The 14,430-nt window shown below is 36.6% G+C and overlaps 1 protein-coding gene across 1 annotated transcript in view; it reads left to right on the forward strand.

The window, feature by feature from the left end:
* MYO3A (myosin IIIA) overlaps positions 1 to 14,430 on the forward strand; it is a 318,705-nt gene that overhangs the window by 198,906 nt on the left and 105,369 nt on the right. The window contains exons 17-18 of the mRNA XM_006887107.1: positions 684 to 894; positions 5,126 to 5,273. Of these exons, the coding sequence (XP_006887169.1) occupies positions 684 to 894; positions 5,126 to 5,273 (359 nt within the window). The remainder of the gene's footprint in view (positions 1 to 683; positions 895 to 5,125; positions 5,274 to 14,430) is intronic.

The following is a 14,430-nucleotide window of genomic DNA, read 5'->3' on the forward strand; positions in this document are numbered from 1 at the left end:
TGATGGTTTAAAAAGTCTGTTTCTGTATAGTAAGTTGATGGTTCATATGGGTCACAAAATGTTAATATTAATAGGAATGTAAATTATAATTATTTCTAACAGTCTCTGGAATAGCTATCAGTGGAAACTAGAAATCCTATTCAAATGATGTAGATTTGAAATTACAAGGAATTGTTTCCAAAACTAGGCTGCATGGCCAAGTGGTTTTACAGATATAATATTTCAGTCAAGCACTATTTCTGCAAATTCTGTCCTAGCAATATTTTCTGAAGTCTGATCATTTGCCTTTCATCTTAATAACCACCATTCTCACACAATCATCCCCTCTCACCTAATACAGTCGCCTTCAATTGTTCATCCTATATCTATTATTTTTAAAACATTTTAAATAATGTATTTTATTGTTGTTGAGACATGGACACCAATTCAACAGCTTCTGCATCTTTAATTCAGTAACAGTGACTACTTTCTTTGCGTTGTACAACCATTTTCACCTTGCTTTTCCAAATTGTTTCTTCACGGCTAACATAAACTTCCTGATTCCCAAGATCACTCTTGATCTTTTCCAGGTGAACAAAGGTATATTTATACCTTAGGAATAATAGGAATAGGAACTAATCCCTTGGGAAGTGACATCACTGTCATAATGTCTTCTTCTAATGATGCTTGTGTTTCTTCTCCAGGTGCTTCTTTGCTTTGCATTCAAGCAGATGAACTACAAGAAGCTCTCACCTCCCACTGTGTGGTAACTAGAGGAGAAACAATCATTCGTCCCAATACTGTTGAAAAAGCCACTGAAGTCAGAGATGCAATGGCTAAAACTTTGTATGGACGTCTCTTTAGTTGGATAGTAAATCGCATCAACAGCTTGCTGAAGCATGACACATTGCCAAGGTAAAAATATTTACAGAAACCTCCCCACCCTAGTGTCACATAAAATACATCTAGAAAATAAGTTTCTTAATTTACTGATTTGTATACTAATCACTTTGAAGATGTTTCTAATTAACGTCATTTAATTATCAATGTTCTGTTTCAATGTTGTTATTGTTGTCGTTTTGTTGCTGCTGTGTACCATCAAGTACGAGTGGACCCTTAGCCGACCCTATGACAGGTTTTCAGAGGCAAGTAATCGCATGGGAGGAGATTGCCCATCCTTGTCCCGTGGAACAGCGGGTGGCCTCAAACTGCGTGTTTTCCAGATGTTTAACAGACATGCTTTTATTTCCATAATAGCACCACTTCACTTTGACATAAAATTGTAAAATTCTTGTGACATAAATAACTCCAGTAACTTTAGTAAGCATAGTAGCAGTGGCGGTGTTATGAGCTGTCAAGGTGACTGCAATTCAAAACAACTCCATGCCCAAAAGCTCTGAACTCTGTTCTATCCTGAGCTTGTCTCAGTGTCTCCAACACTCCTACCCCCGTTGACCCAGATACTGTGTTGATCCATCTCATCCACAGTCTTCCTGTCTTACGCTGTCCCTCCACCGTGCAGAGCATGATGTCCTTCTCCAACAACTGGTCCCTCCTAGCCGTATGCCCAAATTATTTAAGAGGGAGCTTCAAAATCCTAGCCTCCAAGCAACACTTGGTTTCACCCTTTTCAGGACAGACTTGTTTGTTCTCTTGGAGGTCCATGGAACTTTCAGTACTCTTCTCCAGCAGCACAACCCAAAGGCATCAATTCTTCTTGTGTCATCTTTAGTCATTGTCCAGATCTCTCATGCATAACAAGTAATTGACCTGAATCAGGCACACCTCAGTCTCTTGATTGACATCATTACTCTTCAGCACTCAGGAATATCCCTGATAGATTTTCGCAATGCAGTTTTTCTTTTGATTTCTTGACTGCTGGTGCCAAGACTGTTGCTGGTGGAACTGGGCAAGCTGAAATTGTTAACAACATCAATCTCTTCTCCATCTATTATGGTGCTGCCAATTGATGCATTGGTAAGAATCTTTGTTTTCTTGATTGAGCTTCATTTTATATTGAACACTGCAGTCCTTGACCTTCTGCAGCAAACATTTCAGATCTTCCTTAGTTCCAGCAAGCAAAGTTGTGTCATCTACATAAGGCAGGTTCTTGATGAGTATTCCCCCAGTTTCTCTTCATTAAGTCCACCTTCTGAATGATTTGTTCTGCTTACAGATTTAAAAGGTATGGAGAAAGGACACAGCCCTTATGCACCCCTTACTTGATTTTAAACCATGCAGTGTTTCCCTGCTCTGTTCTGAGGACTGCTTCCTGGTCCAAGTACAGGTTTTGCATAAGCAGAGTCAAGTGTTCTGAGATTCCCATTCTTCTCAATGTTAGCCACAAATTGTTGATGTCCACACAGTCAAATACCTATGCATAGTCAATGAAACACAAATAGACATTCCTCTGGTACTCCCTGCCTTCAGCCAAGATCTATCAGACATTGGCTGTAATATCCCTAGCTAAGGCCTCTTCTAAACCCAGTTTTTCTTTCTGGAAGTTCTCTGTTGATGTACTCGTCCAGTCATTTTTGGATAATTGTCAGTAGGCTTTTGATTGCGTGTGATATTAGTGATATTATTTAATAATTTCCATATTTGGTTGGATCACCCTTTTTTTGGGTGGAAATAAATATGGATATATTACAGTCCTTGGCTAGGCAGTTTTCTTCCATATTTCTTGGCAAACACAATAGAAAAATCATTTTAAAGTATAATATCTGACTCAATTTTTTAAATTATATTTTGATTGGAATATATATCATGAACTATATATCATTCTATCCTTGTGCAGGATCTCAGTTCAGCCGTTCTTCGTTTTGCATTAATTAAAGGAAAACTTTTCATACTTTAACTCTCATTGTAACTCTTTAAGGTGCTATAACATCTAATTTTCAGCAATATTTAGGGAAGAAATGTGGCAATAAATAGTAAAAACAAAGATTGGTTAGCACCAATGTTATTTGGGCATAATACCCACAGCTTTCTTAGAAATAAGGATAATGACAACTATTATTGATGGGCTCTCTGTACCCCAGGAATTATGCAAATTTAGAAGTTCTTGTATTTATAGGTAAACCTTTATTATTCCAGTAATCATACAATCTTTAGAAACTTTGCATTCTGTAAAACAAGATATATACCTGCTCATGTAACTACACTGTTGCTATTTAAAATGGGAACTTTCAGGAATATGGTGTCTTTCCCTTTGTGAAACCCATCCCATATTTCAAGTGTTTTGTAGTTATGTGTAATTCAGTCGCTTCCTCCAGTTTTAAGGAGCATGCTCCATCATCTCTAGAGTACCTTGCATACTAAAAGGAAGTATATTCATGTTGCTTTTTAAATTCACACAAAATAACTTTACAGTAGGTAAATTTATTGGCAGTGAGGCAGTGCAAATTTTCTGAGCACATATCAGACCTTTATGAAAACATGAATACAGGTATAACATTATGGAGTCACAAGGAAAAGATGCATTTTAAATCTAGAACCTACTAGTATTCTTCGGATTTATATTTTTTATTATTGAGAATATCTACAGCAGAACACACAAGTTTAATAATTTCTCCATGAACAAGTCAGTAACAATGATTGCAAGTTGTACTACCACTCTCACTCTTTTTCCAAAAAATTTTCTCTGATCAAGAGGGAGAAAATCCAGAACAATTTTTTTTGTTCTCACAGAATCCAGACTTTCTGTAGCCATTAACATTGAATGCCAAAATTGTTGCCTTAAAATAATCATTAACCATTAAACAAACAAAAAAAATCCCCTGAAAGCTTCTTTTAAAAAACAATAATTTAGCATCTCCTCCTGTACCAGTTAGATCTGATGTGACGGTACACTCACAAAAATAATAAAATAAAAGAAAAGAATTTTAAAAGATTTTTTAAAAACCAATAATTTAGCTTAACTGATTAAGAATGTCTCCCTTGAGTAGTGTGTTCTTTTAAGAATTATCTATATGGGATAAAATTGACAACAGCAACTTGAACAATTAGGTAATTTTATTTTTTTTTAGGTATTTAGTGATAAATCAATCTACAAAGATGTTTTATCTTTCTTACTTGATATCATTTGCACTATATTTAGATGCAAATATAAGTAAATAATTTAAAAAGAAAAAATTCTTTAAAATAATAAAAATCCTGTAAAGGAGATATTTTAATTACTGTTCTAAATTGAATGAAGTACTGTGTTGTATACTCTGACAGAAGTCATTTTCTGTAGTACATGTTTTGTTAGCATGGTTTTGTTGTGTTCTGAGTGTTTGTCTTTTTTTCCCTTATGATTCCTATATCTCTCAAGGTTATGATGTTATACATAATGAAAATTTTTTAAAAGTTACTTTTGTTTAAATGCAAATACTATAAAAGAGTGGTTTCTGTAGTATAAGGAAAATATTTGGCATTTTACCCTTTAAGGTCACTTCTACTCCCATCATCATTATATTTTATTGTTGTTGTTAGGTGCTGTCGAGTTGTAGACGACTCATAGCGACCCTATGAATGAACCACCTAAGCACTGTTCATAGAGTTTCTGGAGGCAAGCCATTTCAGAAATGGATGCCACTCTTGCTTCTAAGCTTGTTTTAATCAGGCAGCTCCACCAGACACTGTCCACCATGGGTAACCAGTATCACATTTGGTACATCAGTGTCACAATGTTTAGCATCACAGCAACCACGAGTTACCTCTGTACTGCAATGCACAGACCAGTGCTATACCACCTAGAAGAATGTTTGACAGAAAAACAATTTGAACACAACCTGAGGGCCATAGATTAAAATCACCCACCTTGGACTTGGTAGCATAACTTTCTGTCCACTAGGCAATGTAGTTCTCTCTATGTTTTCCTTGTTATTGTTGTTAGGTGCTGTTGAGTTGTAGATGACTCATAGCGACCCTATGAACAAAAGACTTCTATGTGCCTTGAACTTTATGTTCTATGAACGAAAGACCATTATGCTCTAGAGAAAGAACTTTTTTTCATTAATATTAACTTTAGGCATGCATCTTGGTAGCACTTTTTTTTGCCATATCACAGAAGAGTACTTCAAAATATATTCCTTCCATTTTCAGTTCATCTGTTTAGCTAAGGTAACAAATGAGAATTCAAAAGTCTCTTTAATTCTTTCAGTGGGAATGGAGAGGAGTTGACCATTGGCATTCTTGATATATTTGGATTTGAAAATTTCAAGAAAAATTCCTTTGAGCAGCTGTGCATTAATATTGCAAATGAACAAATTCAATATTACTTCAATCAGCATGTGTTTGCATGGGAACAGGTAAGTGAAATACTATGAAGATGCATGTCTCTATCATAGACTTGGAGCCCTAAACATTTGATAAAACCATGATAAAATCGGGGAAAAAAAGACTAAAAGAGAAATGCGCATGAAATTGGTATAACTTGGTGTTGCTGAGTGAACTATTACTCAGAGACCCTATAAACATTAGATCGGAATCCGTGCCATCCTCATGTTCATCCTCTTGCAATCACTGTGTCAATCCATTTCATCGAGGGTCAGCCTTTCTTTCATGGACCCTCCACCTTTCCCAACATGATGTCTTTTTCCCAAGGACTAGTTTTTCCTGACAACATGTTGTTGTTGTTATGTGCTGTCGAGTCGCTTGCGACTCATAGTGACCATATGTACAACAGCCCTAAACTCTGCTCTGTCCTGTGCCAATCACACTGTCTCTGACAACCCATCCGGATTACCCCAGTCACTGAATCAATCTACCTCATAGAGGGCCTTCCTTTCCTGTGCTGTCGCTCCACCCTCCCAAGTATGATGTCCCTCTCCAAGGACCGGTCGGTCGCTCCTTACAACATGTCCAAAGTATGTTAGATGGAGCCTCAGAATCCTTGCCTTCAAGAAGCCGCCCTGTTTAACCCTCTCCAGGATGAACCTGTTTGTTTTCTTAGCAGTCCATGGTACAGTCAATAGTCTTTTCCAGCACCACAGCTCAAAGGCATCACTTTTCCTTCTATCCTAGTCATTGTCCAACTCTCTGATGCATAACAAGTTATTGCAAAGACCATGGCCTGTATCAGCCACACCTTAGTCTCCAGAGAGACATGAAACCAATTTTCACCGTTCTTGTACTTCCTCCAAGACAGACTTGTTTATTCTTTTGGTACCTCATGGGGTATTCAATACTCTTCTCCAATTCCACAATTCAAAGGCATCAGTAATTTTTCTGTCTTTATTAATTGTCCAACTCTCAGTTTTATAAGAAGCAATGGAGAATACTATGGCTTGTATCAGATATGCTTTAGCCTTCACACTAATATCCTTATTCTTAAGCAAGTTAAGTAGCAAATGTGTCCATATGTCTTTCTGTAGACTACATAGTTGAAGTTCCATTTGAAATTTAAATATCCACCTAAAAAACATAGAACTTTATATTCCCAGTAGTTAAGTAACAGAACACCATAATATGGAATTATAGCAGAAGTCTGAAAAATGGTAATTTATAATTCAGCTTTAAATGTTGTCTTTAGAGTAAAATCAGTAACTCATTTTAACTGCATTTGGCAAAAATTATAGTATTAAGATAATTTAAACTGTTTTACTAAGTCTAAGGGTAATAGTCATATTTTCGATTATTCAGTATGTCATCTTCTGTTCCAAATGTTAAATGGAGTTTTTTGTGTTTACCGAATAAACTGAAGATTTTTGTTAACTTTGAGATAGATTAATTTCTTGTGATTCAAAATATTGAGTGGCTAATTGAAACAGCATTTGGAAGTTGCCTTTTTAAAACACTAGTCACAGGAAAAATATATTTACATCTTGATCTTTCTTTGATAAATATAAATAAGACCTATCTGTGTTTGTCCATCTTTCTTAATCTACCCAGGATTTTTTTTTCTCACAAATATTTGTTCTCTCTATATCCCCTTCACCTTCACCTTCTCTTGTCTTCTTTTCCTCTTCTCTCCATCTTTGCTGTCTTTTGTTGCTGTTGTTCATTGCCTTCAAGTAGAGCACAACTCATAGCGACTCTATGAACAAAAGACCTGATGACTTTCTGTAACTATTGTCATTTCTCCAAGTTCATAGTTTCCATAGGCATGTGGTTTAGGAAATAGATGCCATTCCTACTACCAAACCTGTTTTATACTGGGAGCTCCACCAAACATTGTCCCTCTTACTTCTTAGAACTAAATAGGAAATTTTAAACCTTAAATAAAAAATGTCCCCTGAAGTCTTCATAATATCCAACAATAGGTTAAATTAATAAGTATTAATGTCTACCTTGAGCGTTGTGTTCTTTTAAAGTCCAGCTGTATAGAATCACAAATTATCTGAGAAGCTGGATTCTATGAAGAGGAATGTGGCATTAGGATTTTAGGGAGACTTATCAATAATCTGCATTATGCAGATGATACAACCTTGCTTGCTAAAATGATTACTTGAAGCACTTGTTGTAGAATATCAAGGAATGCAGCCTTCAGTATGGATTGTGTCTCAATATCAAGAAAACAAAGATTCTTACCACTAGACCAGTGGGCAGTTTCATGATGGATAGAGAGGATATTGAAACTGTCAACAGCTTCATCTTACTTGGATTCACAATTAACACCCTTGGTACGAACAATCAGGAAATAGGGAGAGCACTGGGAAAGTCTGCAGTTAGAGACCTTTCCAAATTACTAGCTATGCATCTGAGACCAGGACAATGAATAAGGATAAGAGAAAAATAATTGATGCCTTTGAGCTGTGGTTTTGTAAAAGAGCACTGAACATCCCGTGGACGGCCAAGAGAACAAACAGATATGTCACCAACCTTATCTCTAAGAAGCACTCTGAGGTGGGGCATAGGCATCATTTTTTGACTCCAGGATATTGCAAAGTGCAGTCAAAGTTGAGAACTGTAGATCTAAAATCTAGCTCTTATAGTGTCTATAAATGAAGGGACGCTATAACATTTTTTTTAAAAAGCCATGGTTACACTAATTTTGGTTGACTATAATTACAATTTTTCATTAAGTGAGAGTTCTTAGTTTGATAAAGCCATTATTGCTTATGAATAAGAGCCCTGGTGACCCAGAGTTTAAGCACTTGGCTGCTAATCAAAGGTCAGCAATTCAAATTCATTAACTGCTCTTATAAGAAAAACAAGGCAGTCTGCTTCTGTAAAGACTTACAGGTCTAGGGGTCCCATGAGGCAATTCTACATTGTCTTACAGTATCACTATGAATTAGAATCAACTTGACACCATTGGCTTTAAGCTCATCAGTAAGGGATAATGCTCTCAAGTTCATAGAACCAATACATGATTATAGGCAAATCTGAGCAAGATATAAGTACTATTTATTGACAGTCCTACATAATAAAAAGAAAGAAAACAAATAACAATTTTTAGAAGGGTTTCCTTCTCCAGTACCAGTCAGATCCGATTTGATGGTACGCACACACAAAAAAAATAATAAAATAAAATATTTTTTTTAAAAAAAAAGAAGAAGGGTTTCCTTATTTAAGTCTTTCAAGATAGAATTCTTTTCTACCTTGAAATTTTTTTCTGTTGAAACCATGTAGTTTCGTAATGAAAGATATCTGGAAGGAAGCAAAAAAAAAATTGACATAATATGTTTTTATACAAATGGGGTACACATATGTCCCAAAGGGTCTCTAGTGCTGGAATTGGCTGGATGAAGCTCATTTCTTCAGATTCAAAGTTAGGCCTACATCAGATGTCAGCACACACTAAAAGTGGGATAGCAGCTTCCCACTAAGCTCTAGAGGAGGAACATATAGGTGGGCTTTATATGTCCCATGGGGCACAAAAGAGTTATATCTTAGTCCAATCAAATATGTAGCCTTGAAAACTAAGGTGAACCTAATGTACGCTATAGTATTGTAAATCATCTCATCTGCATGTGATACCTGGAGAGTGATTAAGGAAGACTGAAGAAGAACTAATGCCTTTAAATAATGGTTTTTATGAAGAATATTAAACATACCATGGATTTCTAGAAGAACAAATATGTCTTGGGGGGAAAATACTGCTAGAAACTTTCTTAGATGTGTGGATGGCAATATTTATTCTCATGTACTTTGAACATGTTATCAATAAGGACCTGTCCTTGGAGAAAGACATCATGCTTGGTGTAAAAAAGGGCTTGAGAATAAAGAATACCCTCAACAAAAATAAATTGACTCCAATACTGCAACAGTAAGCTCAAATAGTATTGTGAAGATGGCCTTGGACCAGGAAGTGTTTTGTTCTAGTGTATGTGGGGATCAGTGTGATTTGGAACCACCTCAGCATCTCACCAAAATATCTTCAGGTTTGGGTTGTATGTAATAGTCAGTAGGAAAATCAAAGTTGGTTTGCTAAGGTAATTGTTGAATATACTTTTCCCACTGTTTTTCATTATTAAAATACTCAGTAGAAGACAGTGAGTTATTATTGTTGCTATACTAGTTTATTTACAAAGTTTGAACACATATTTTTTGTGCAACCCCATGATTAACCCCGCACCCACCCATCCTCACCCCTCTGCTTCCACTCTCCCTCCCTTGCATCCTCATACTCACTCTACAGTAATGGTCTTATACCATATTTGTCCTTATGGGACTGAGTTAGTTGACTCAGCATAATGCTCTCCAGTCCCTCCCAAGTCATGTAGTAATTTGCAGAATCATTGCTCCTGTGTGGTGTGTAGTATTCCATTGTGTGAATGTACCATAATTTCTCAATTCATTCCATTGTGGTTGGAGATTTGGGTTGTTTCATGTTCTTGCGATGGTGAATAACTCTGCTATGAATATTGGTGTATAAGTCTCTGTTTCTGCCTCAGTTTTCCAAGCAGTGGAATAGCTGGGTCACATGGAATTTCTGTGATCAGCCTTTTGAGGAAACACCAAACTGCCTTCCAGAGTGTTTGTACCAGTGAAATTATTTTAGTGAAAGAGTTTGTCTTGCTGGCCTAATCTATAGTTTTGTAGGTAGGTGGTTTTATGTTTCTTAGAATGGTTGCCTCCAACTACCATTTATATTGCTTTTGAAGCATTTAACTAAATCTGGCTATCCTTATTATCCCCTCACTAATAGAAATGTCTCCTTTTTATTTATAGCCTACCTTTCTTTGGACATGATTGATATGTGTACCTCATTGTTGCTAAGTGCTGTCGAGTCGTAGATGACTCATAGTGACCCTATGAACGAAAGACCTGAACACTTGTATAACTTACATTGTTTCTACAAGTTCATAGCGTTTTTGGAGCTTGTTTTAATCAGAGAGCTCCAACAAACACTGTCCACAATGAGTAACCATTATCGCATTAAACACATCAGTATCATAGTGTTTAGCATCACAGCAAACACGAGTTGCCTCTGTACAGCAGATAGACAGACCAGTGCTATACAACTTCGAAGAATGTTTGACCAAAATGAAAACCAGGCCTGAGGGCCGCAGATTAAAATCACCCACCTTTGACTTGGTATACCTTAGAATCTCTCAACTCTCAAAATAGAACACTCAGAATTATATTTTTTTCTTATTATTATTTAGATATCCACCATTCCTAATATGTTGGTCTATATCAAATGTCAGGAAGACAAAGATTTTCACCACTGGGCCAATTGGCAGTGTCAGTATGGATGGTGAAGAGATTGAGATAGTTAACAGTTTGAGTTTGATTGGTTCCACAGTCAACACTTGTGGTAGCAGCCAGGAAATCAAGAGATGAATTGCATTGGGAAAGTCAGCTGTGAGGAACCTCTCAAGAGTACTGAAGAGCAATGGTGTCAGGCTGGAGACTAAGGTGCACCTGATCCAGGCTATAGTCTTCACAATTATGTGCTATGCATTGGAGAGTTGGATAATGAATAGGGATGATAGAAGAAGAATTGATACTTTTGAGCTGTGATACTGGAGAAGAGTGTTGAATATACCATGGACTAATAGGAGAACAAACAGGTTTGTCCTGGAGAGGGTGAAGCCGGAATGCTCCTTGGAGTCAAGGATTCTGAAGCTCATCTGACATTCTTTGGGCATGTTGCAAGGAGGGACTGGTCCTTGGAGAGGGATGTCATGTTTGGGAGAATGGAGGGACGGCACAGAAGAGGAAGACCCTCGATGAGATGGATCGATTCTGTGAGTGGAGTGGTGGGAATGAGTGTGTTTGAGACGGCAAGGTTGGCACAGGATAGAACAGCGTTTAGGGCTCTTGTACATAGGGTCATTATGAATCACAAGCAATGCAATGGCACATAACAATAACAACATTGTAGATAATACATATTTCATGAAAAGTTTTCAGAGTTTGATATTTCAGATTGTTTAAGGCTTCAGTACTTTTCCAGTCCTAGAAGAGTAATTTTATATATATTGACTTAACAGCATTTGGAGTAACAGATAATATCAATGGTGTTTTCAAAACAATGGTTTGAAAATTAGATTATAATATTAGTCCCCCTCTTACAAATGAAATATTGTCAGCAAAGTAGCATAGTTTTAATCTTTATAAAATCGAGATTCCGACTCTTCTAAATCAGTTGCAGTCGAAACGTATATCATTTTTCCTCTATATTTTATCCGTCTCACTATTGGGCTATTTAAATTTCAACCTTGCCTAATTATATTTGTGTAGCCCTATTGTGTCTCATACCATTGATGTCCTTACAGTTTACAAGACTTTTAGTTCACACCTGAAAGGATCCCAGACTGTTTCATCTCTGACAAAGGAAGTGTCTTTTTTCCAATAATCACAGTATGGGTTTTGTTTGTTTATTTATTTTTTTGCTATATGTAAGAGAGATGAATATTAATAAAAATGTGATGGAAATGTTGGTGTTTTCTTGAAACACATACTTTTAGAAATGTGCATGCCTTGCCACAGGGCTTCTGAAGTTAATCTTATGCTGGTACTGGTAGTAGACATTTTTGTTTTATTGTTTTAATTTTGCACTCTGGTTTGTTGTGTTATAAAAACCAAACAAACCTACTGCTATAGAGTCCATTCCAACTCACAACTGACCACCTCCCCACCCCCACTCCCTGGTCAGGATTGTGAGACTATCTGTCTTTGAGAAGAAAGCAACTACTTTCTCCCAAGAAATAATGCATAGATTAGAAGGTTATATCTAGGAGCCAGACGTATAATGCACTATGCACAAGTGCACCTTCATTGTGCTCTCGTTCTTGGCCCCACTTTATCTCTCTCATTGCTGTCGACTTGGAACCCACACACAACTGAACTTCCCTTGTGTCTCCAAGGATTTTGTGTTGTTTGAGAAATTACTCATCTTTATCCCAAAGAGTCACTGGTGGAGTCCAGAGAGTAAGGTCTTTGAGTTAGCATCACTCCTTAAAGGCTACATCACCAGAGCATCCTCATTATGATATACGTCATACAAAAGAAATGAGCCCTGCTGCCTGGAAGTTTATGTATCAAATCAGATGTGCACCACACACGCCGCTGGGTATGAATGAGTAATCCTGTTGGTAGAGTATGTGAATTTCAGGCCTGCTGACCAAATATTCTATAGTTTCAGCCTATCAGCTGCTCCATGGAAGAAAGATGAGGCAGATCTAAGAGATGTAGCCTTGAAAACCTGATGAGATATCTATCACCTTGAGTTAGTATCCGCTTGATGGCAGTGTTTTTGGTTTTGGTTTGGGCAGAGGTTAAAGTCTCTTGAGTGCAATGTTGAATGCCATAGTAATAGGCCAAAATGGAATCATTTGACTGCTAGCTGAAGGGTTGGTAGGTCTGACTAACCCAGAGACACCTCAGGAGAAAGTTCTGGTGATCTAGTTATAAGAAAAAACCATTGAAAGACCCATAGAACACAGTTCTACTGTGACATACTGAGCTCTACTCTAGTCATTGTACATTGGCATTGACTTGATAGCTGTTGAGGAATCGTAAAACCTCATTGTCAAGAAGTCAGAACTGACTTATATCTGACCCTCCAGTGATTTGGGAGACTGTAAATTGCATGGGAGGAGATTACCTATCGTTCTGCCAAGGAACCACTGGTAGATTTGAACTGCCAGACAGCACCAGAGCTCTTTTTCTTTTGTTCTTCTTAGTTTGGGGGCTAGAGATTGTAAATTGGCAATGGAAAAAATTTTATTGTGGCATCCATAAATTATGTATTATACTAAAGGCATTGTTTGTTCTAGAATTCTAAGATCCACCTGTCTTCCATATATGCCTATCTGACTATTGACTATACCGTAGTTTGTGTGTGGTTTTGTTTTTAGTATACATATTGCAGGTTTAAAAATAATTTTTATTATGGAAAAATATATATCACAAAATATTTTAACCATTTTACATGTAAAACTCAGTACCTTAATTACAATTATGATATTACATAGCCATCTCCACTATCCAAAAAGCTCTGCTGGTGTTGTCTATACTTGGGACAAAGATGGGCAATCTCACCCCGTGTAATTTTCAGCCTCTTAAACCCAATGAAGGATCAGCTATGATTTGTTTGCAACTTGATAACAATGAGATAGCCTCTATCCCTTCCCCAAAGTTTCAGTTTCTGTGGGTTCTTTATGGTTTTTTGTTTTGTTTGTATTCACTTCAAGCACAAAGCCCCTAAGCAATGTGAAGTTTATTTTAAAGTAAACTGCTCATGTTTGTTTCTGTAAGACAAGACATATATCATTTATATGTGCACCCATGGATTTAAAACTAAAAATCAGAAGGTATTTTCAAAGCAAGAAGCAATTTACAGAACATAATGGAATCAGTAACCACAATTATTACTCTGGTTTTTCCTGCCGAAAGCCATATGTATGACTTTCATCTCCAGCTGTTCCTCTCTTAAAGTCTAAAGATTTGGAGACCCTTTTGTTTTGTTTTGTTTTGTTTTCATGCAGACTCCAAACATTGTTTATGGTGATTACAAAGAATGAAAATCCATTCTATTATGTAATAGTTATACTTTCAACACTTTTCACATTTTAATGTCAAAAGAATTAGTCATCAGCTCCCCCCCAAAAAAATAAATGTGTAGGTTATTCAACACAACCCGTTTATACATGTCTTCAAATTGGTTTGCTTAAAAACTATGACGTTTTATTTTATATACAAGCCCAAAGAACCATATGTGTACTGTAATAGTAACACTTGTCTTATTTTAGCTCCCCAAGTAATAAAGGGTACATGTAGGGCCTTGTTATTTTTTCTTTAATTATTTTAATTATTATTTTAATGAAAGTTTACAGAAAAGTTAAGTCATTCATTGCTGCACATTTTACCCCTTCTCTCTCTTTTCCCCCTCCCCTGGTTCACTTTTTTTTTGTTTTAATATTCCTTCATTGTTGCACAATTTACCTCCCCCCTCCTCAGTCCTCTTTGCAATGTACCTCTTATTCTGGGCTGTTGCCATGCATATAAGATTAAAGCCTTTTTAAAGAGCATTAATGTAGCCAAATATATGTCAGAAACTGTACATATATT

Source organism: Elephantulus edwardii, unplaced genomic scaffold (genome assembly GCF_000299155.1).
Source record: "Elephantulus edwardii isolate Elephantulus edwardi_28Jun2011 unplaced genomic scaffold, EleEdw1.0 scaffold00054, whole genome shotgun sequence".
Taxonomy (NCBI): domain Eukaryota; kingdom Metazoa; phylum Chordata; class Mammalia; order Macroscelidea; family Macroscelididae; genus Elephantulus; species Elephantulus edwardii.